The sequence below is a fragment of the Manacus candei genome, unplaced genomic scaffold (assembly GCF_025592945.1).
Source record: "Manacus candei isolate 608988 ecotype Guabito, Panama unplaced genomic scaffold, ASM2559294v1 h1tg000399l, whole genome shotgun sequence".
Classification (NCBI taxonomy): domain Eukaryota; kingdom Metazoa; phylum Chordata; class Aves; order Passeriformes; family Pipridae; genus Manacus; species Manacus candei.
The window spans coordinates 38,964-45,728 of NW_026138447.1; the positions used below are offsets into that span (position 1 = coordinate 38,964).

General features: G+C 65.8%; 1 protein-coding gene across 1 annotated transcript; it reads right to left on the minus strand.

The window, feature by feature from the left end:
- Positions 1 to 96: 96 nt before the first annotated feature.
- Positions 97 to 6,051, minus strand: LOC127465459 (retinol dehydrogenase 8-like). The gene is given in 9 exon segments (XM_051775972.1): positions 97 to 658; positions 2,052 to 2,235; positions 3,070 to 3,163; positions 3,946 to 4,078; positions 4,081 to 4,127; positions 4,528 to 4,560; positions 4,563 to 4,688; positions 5,945 to 5,993; positions 5,995 to 6,051. Coding segments are annotated over 9 exon segments (948 nt in total). The 3' UTR covers positions 97 to 433.
- Between the last annotated feature and the right edge of the window lie 714 nt (positions 6,052 to 6,765).

Here is a 6,765-nt window from a genome sequence, read left to right on the forward strand (position 1 = left end):
AGGGGGTCGTTGTGGGGGGAGTCACAGCCTTTAATGGAGCCCCCCAAAAAAACACTCAGAGACCCCCCAAAAAAACACTCAGAGACCCCCCAAAAAACACTCAGAGACCCCCCAAAAAACACTCAGAGACCCCCAAAAACACCCCAATTGTCTCAGGGACCCCCAGATATCCCCCTTTGGGTTCTCTAGAGACCCCCCAGAGACCCCCAGAGAGGCCCCAAAATCTCCTCAGAGACCCCCAGAGATCCCCCCCCTCATTTTGGGAGGGGGGTCCCCTTTCACAAGGTGAGGCACCTGAGCACCCCCAGACTCCATTTGAGCCCCAAATTTCCCAAAAAAACCCTCCCAAATCCCCCAAAATCGCCTCAACAACCCCCCAAATGCAGGACCCACCCCCAGTTTGGGGGTCTCCCCTCAGAAGGGGGGTCTCCCCTCAGAAGGGGGTGACCCTGCGCTGGCAGCAGCGGCAGGTGAGACACCTGAGGACCGCCAGGCTCAGGTGGAAGGCGGGGCGCAGGTCGTAGATGAGCCGGTGCAGGGTCTGCACCCCCAGGTCCCCGCGGGGGTCCGCGAAGCGCAGGGCGATGATGGGCGAGTACAGCGGGTTCGTGGGGGTCCGGAACGGGGGCCGGGGGGACCCGATCACAGACACGATGGCCTGGGGGGGGGGGCACGGGGGGGGGGGCACGGGGGGGTCAGGACCCCCGGGATACCCCCAGAGAGCAACAGATACCCCCAGAGAGCAACAAATCCCACCGGAGACCCCAAATACCCCCAGAGAGCCCCAAATCCCACCGGAGACCCCAAATACCCCCAGAGACCCCAAATATCCCCAGAGACCCCTAATACCCCCAGAGACCCCAAATACCCCCAGAGAGCAACAAATATCCCCAGAGAGCCCCAAATCCCACCGGAGACCCCAAATATCCCCAGAGACCCCAAATATCCCCAGAGAGCCCCAAATACCCCCAGAGAGCCCCAAATCCCACCGGAGACCCCAAATACCCCCAGAGACCCCAAATATCCCCAGAGACCCCAAATACCCCCAGAGAGCCCCAAATTCCACCAGGGACTCCCAAATCCCACTGGAGACCCCAAATACCCCCAGGGAGCCCCAAATCCCACCGGAGATCCCCAAATCTCCCTGGGAAAGGGAGAGGTCACAGGGACCCCCAGAGACCTCCCCAAATCCCACCAGAGACCCCAAATACCCCCAGAGAGCCCCAAATTCCACCAGAGACACCCAAATATCCCCAGAGACCCCAAATATCCCCAGAGACCCCAAATATCCCCAGAGAGCCCCAAATCCCACCGGAGACCCCAAATACCCCCAGAGAGCCCCAAATCCCACCAGGGACCTCCAAATAGCCCCAGAGACCCCAAATACCCCCAGAGAGCAACAAATATCCCCAGAGAGCCCCAAATCCCACCAGAGACACCCAAATATCCCCAGAGACCCCCAAATACCCCCAGAGAGCCCAAATATCCCCAGAGACCCCCAAATACCCCCAGAGAGCCCCAAACCTGCCTGGGAAAGGAAGAGGTCAGAGGGACCCCCAGAGACCCCCAAATTCTTCAGGGATCCTCAGGGACCCCCCCCGGAACCCCCAAATCCCCTCAGAGACCCCCCCAAATCCCATCAGGGGCCCCCAACTGCCACCAGGGACAGGGACAGGTCACAGAGACCCCCAGAGACCCCCCAAGACCCTCCAGGACCCCCCAAGCCCCCTGAGCTGCGCCCCCTCCCCGGGGCTCTGCCCGAAGGGATCGAACCCCCGACGGGACGGGGCAGGGAACTCCCCCCAGGACTCCCCCAAATTCCCATTAACCGCCCCCAACTCGCTCCAAACCGCCCCCAATTCCCCCCCAAGCCCCCCCACTCGCCCCCCGAGCCCCCCGGACCTGCGCCACGTGCTCGGGGCTCTGCCCGGAGGGATCGAACCCCCGACGGGACGGGGGCACTCGGGACCCCCAGAACTGCCCCCCACTCGCCCCAAACCGCCCCCAACTCGCCCCCAAGCCCCCCCACTCGCCCCCCGAGCCCCCCGGACCTGCGCGACGTGCTCGGGGCTCTGGCCGAAGGTGCGGAACACGTCGCGGGACACGGGCAGATAAACCTCCCTGAAGTGCCGCAGCGTCTCCGCGTCCGCCCCCGGGAACTCGGCGCGTTCCGACTCCTCCATCACCTTCCGCTCGAACTCCGTGTGCACCGGGCCCGGCTCCACCAGCGACACGCTGCGGGACGGGGGGATCGGGGGGATAGCGGGGGGATAGTGGGGACACGGGGATAACGGGGGGGACACGGGGGGAGACATGGGGGGATAGTGGGGGACACGGGGGGACACCCAGGGACACGCTGCGGGACGGGGGGATCGGGGGATAGCGGGGGGATCGTGGGGGACACGAGGGAATAGCGGGGGGATCGTGGGATAGCGGGGGGACACCCAGGGACACGCTGCGGGACGGGGGGGATCGGGGGGGGACGTGGGGGTCACGGGGATCGCGGGGGATCGTGGGGACACGGGGGGATAGCGGGGGGATAGCGGGGGGATAGCGGGGGGACACGGGGGGACACCCAGGGACACGGGGGGATAGCGGGGGGATAGCGGGGGACACGGGGAAATAGCAGGGGGATCGTGGGATAGCGGGGGACACGGGGGGACACGGGGGGATCGTGGGGACACGGGGGGATGGCGGGGGATAGCGGGGGGACACGGGGGGATCGTGGGGACACGGGGGGATGGCGGGGGATCGCGGGGGGACACGGGGATCGTGGGGGGACATGGGGGGACACGGGATAGCGGGGGGGGCACGGGGGGATCATGGGGACACGGGGGGACACCCAGGGACACGGGGGACACGGGGGATCAGGGGGACACGGGGATAGCGGGGGATCGGGGGGATCGGGGGGGGCGCGGGTGGGTTTCGGGGCAGTTTAGGGAGTTTTGGGAAGGGTTCGGGGGGTCCGGGGGTATTTTGGGGACGTATAGGGGGTCCCGGGGTATTTCGGGGGGGTCCCGGGGGTGTTTTGGGGTGTTTGGGGGCGGTTTCGGGCCCCCCCGCACTCACAAGATGTTGAAGCGCAGCAGCTGCACGGCCAGGCTCTCGCACAGCCCCTCCACCGCGAACTTGGAGGCCGAGTAGATGTCGTTGAAAGCCACCCCTGGGGGGCACGGGGGGGGTCGGGGGGCGCCCCAAAATTTGGAGGGTCGGGGGGCTTCGGGGGGCCCGAAACCCCCAAAAATTGGGGGGCTGGGAGGGGTTGGGGGGGCTCTGAAAGGGTTCGTGGGGGGGCTCCTGGGGGCCATTTCCTGGGGCTGGGGGGGCTTGAAAACAACCCCTGGGGGGCACGGGGGGGGTCGGGGGGCGCCCCAAAATTTGGGAAGGTGGGGGGCTTCGGGGGGGGCCCGAAACCCCCAAAATTTGGGGGGGGCTGGGAGGGGTTGAGGGGCTTTGGGGGGGGAATTGGAGGGGTTCAGTGACCCCAGGGTTGATTTGAGGGTGCCGGGGGTGTTTTGGGGGTCCCGGGGTGTTTTGGGGGTCCCGGGGGGGTCCCCGGGGTGGGATTTGTGGGGTCCCCTCACCCTGCAGCCCCTGTGAAGATTGGGGTCTCTGGGGAGGACTGGGAGTCCGGGGCGGGGGTCAGAGGTCCCGGGGGGGTTTTGGGGGTCCCGGGGGTTCAGTGACGCCGGGGGTTGATTTGAGGGTGCCGGGGTGTGTTTTGGGGGTCCCCGGGGGTGGGGCTGGGGGGTGCCCTCACCCTGCAGCCCCTGAGAGGATTTGGGGGTCCCTGTGAGGACTGGAGTCCTGGTGGGGGGGGGGGGGAATTTGGGAGTCCCAGGGAGGATTTGGAGGGTCCCGGGGGTTCAGCGATGCCGGGGTTGATTTGAGGGCGCCGGGGGTGTTTTTGGGGGTCCCCGGGGGTGGGGCTGGGGGTGCCCTCACCCTGCAGCCCCATGACGCTGCTGACCACCACGATGTGGCCGCTCCGGCGCTGCTTCATCTGCGGCAGCAGCGCCTGGATGAGCCGCAGGACCCCGAACACGTTGGTGTCGAACACCCGCTGGATCTGCTGGGCCCCGTCGCCGCCTCCAGGGGCCCCACGAGCCCCACCCCGGCGTTGTTCACTTGGGGGGGGGGAAAGGGGGGGTCAGGGACCCCCAAACGCCCCCCAAAAACCCCGTAAAAACTCGGCAAAAACCCGCCCAGAATCCCCCCGAAATTCGTTGAAACCCCCCCCCCGAAAATCACCCCCCCGGCCCCACCCCCGGGGTTGTTCACTGGGAGAGGGGGGCAAAAGGGGGTCGGAGACCCCCAAATGTCCCCAAATCCCCCCCAAAACCCCATCAAAACTCAGCAAAACCCGCCCAGAATCCCCCCAAAATCTCCCCCCAAATCCACTCAAAACCCACCCGAAGTCCCCCCCAAAATCTGCCCCGTGGGACTCAGAGACCCCCCAAAACCCCCCCCTGCTGTTCGGGGACCCCCCAATCACACGAGGGGGGTCTCAGAGCCCCCCGAACTCACCCACCACGTCCACGCGCCCCCCCGGGACCCCCCCAGGCACTCGGCCACGGAGCTGTCGCTGGTCACGTCGAGCCGCAGGATCCGAAGGGTCTCCCCGAGGGTCTCCCCGGCCGCCGCCTCCAGGGGACCCCTCCGGGACAGGTCCCGCATGGTGGCCACCACTGGGGACCCCCAAAATACATCAGGGACCCCCCAAAATCCATCAGGGACCCCCCAAAACCCTCCGGGACAGGTCCCGCATGGTGGAGACCACTGGGGACCCCAAAATACATCAGGGACCCCAAATACATCAGGGACCCCGAAATCCATCAGGGACCCCCCAAAATCCATCAGGGACCCCCTGAACCCATCAGGGACCCCCCAAATCCATCAGGGACCCCCAAACCCCTCCGGACAGGTCCCGCATGGTGGAGACCACTGGGTACCCCAAAATCCATCAGGGATCCCCAAATCCATCAGGGACCCCCCCGAACCCATCAGGGACCCCAAAATCCATCAGGGACCCCACAAACCCCCTGAGAGACCCCCCAAGCCCCCCGGGGATCTCAAAACTCATCAGGGAAGGTTTGGGGGTCCCGGGGTGAGGAGGGGAAGGTTTGGGGGTCCTGTTTCCCCCCCGGGTCAGTTTTGGGGTCTCCCCCCCCACTCACCCCGGTCCCGTTTTTGGGGTCAGTTTTTGGGGTCAGTTTTGGGGTTAGTTTTAGGGTCGTCCCCCCCACTCACCTCCTGGTACCGTCTCTGGGGTCAGTTTTGGGGTCAATTTTAGGGTCAGTTTTGGGGTCCCCCCACTCATCCTGGTCCCGTTTTTGGGGGTCAGGTTTAGGGTCCCCCTCACTCACCCTGGTACCGTCTCTGGGGATCAGTTTTGGGGTCAGTTTGGGGGTCAGTTTTGGGGTCCCCCTCACTCACCCTGGTACCATCTCTGGGGGTCAGTTTTGGGGTCAGTTTGGGGTCAGTTTTAGGGTCAGTTTTAGGGTCTGCCCCCCCCACTCACCCTGGTACCGTCTCTGGGGTCAGTTTTGGGGTCAGTTTGAGGTCAGTTTTGGGGTCAGGTTTAGGGTCCCCCCCACTCACCCTGGTACGTCTCTGGGGTCAGTTTTGGGTCAGTTTTGGGGTCAGTTTTAGGTCAGTTTTAGGTCAGGTTTAGGGTCCCCCTCACTCACCCTGGTACCGTCTCTGGGGGTCAGTTTTGGGTCAGTTTTAGGGTCAGTTTTAGGTCAGTTTTGGGTCAGTTTGAGGTCAGTTTTAGGTCAGTTTTGGGGTCTCCCTCACTCACCCTGGTACCGTCTCTGGGGTCAGTTTTTGGGGCAGTTTTGGGGTCAGTTTTAGGTCAGTTTTAGGGTCAGTTTTGGGGTCCCAACACTCACCCTGGTACCGTCTCTGGGGTCAGTTTTAGGGTCTCCCCCTCCCCACTCACCCTGGTACCGTCTCTGGGGGTCCCTGGCGAGCTGCACGGCCACGGCCAGTGCCGATGCCGGAGGAGCAGCCGGTGACCAGCACCGTGCGGGGCGGGGGGGCGGCCATGGCTGAGCCCCCCCGGCCCCAAATCCCCCCCGGGCCCCCCCAAATCCCCCCACGGGACGGGCAAAGGCTCTTACGGGATCAGCGCCTCACGTGGGATCGGGATCAGCTGCCCGGGCGGGGGGGGGCACGGGGGGGGGCACCTGGAGGGGGGGGGGGACATCCCTGGGGACCCCCCTGGAGGGGGGGGACATCCCTGGGGACCCCCCCGGCGGGTTGGGGGGGTCTCAGAGGTGCGGCCCCCCTGCATTTGGGGACCCCAAATCTCCCCCTTCCCTTTCCAGGACCCCAAAACTGATCCCCCCCCTCACCTGCTCGGAGGGGCGGGGCACGGGGGGGGCACCTGGAGGGCGGGGGTGTCACACCTTTCGGGACCCCCCAACCTGTCCGGGGGTCCCCGGGGGTGCGACTCCCCCTCATTTGGGGACCCCCCAAACCTTCCCCCCCATCCAGGGTGATTTGGGGACCCCAAAACTGCTCCCCCCCTTACCTGGGACACACGGGGGGGGGCACCTGGGGGGACACCTTTGGGGACACCTTTGGGGACCCCCCAACCTGTCCGGGGGTCCCCAGGGGTGCAAGCCCCCCCTCATTTGGGGACCCCAAACCTCCCCCTTCCCCCCCGGGGGGTTTTGGGGACCAGTTCGGGGGTCTCCTGCCCCCCCCACAACCCCCCAAAATCTTCCCGTGGGTTCGGGACCAGTTTCGGGGGCTCCG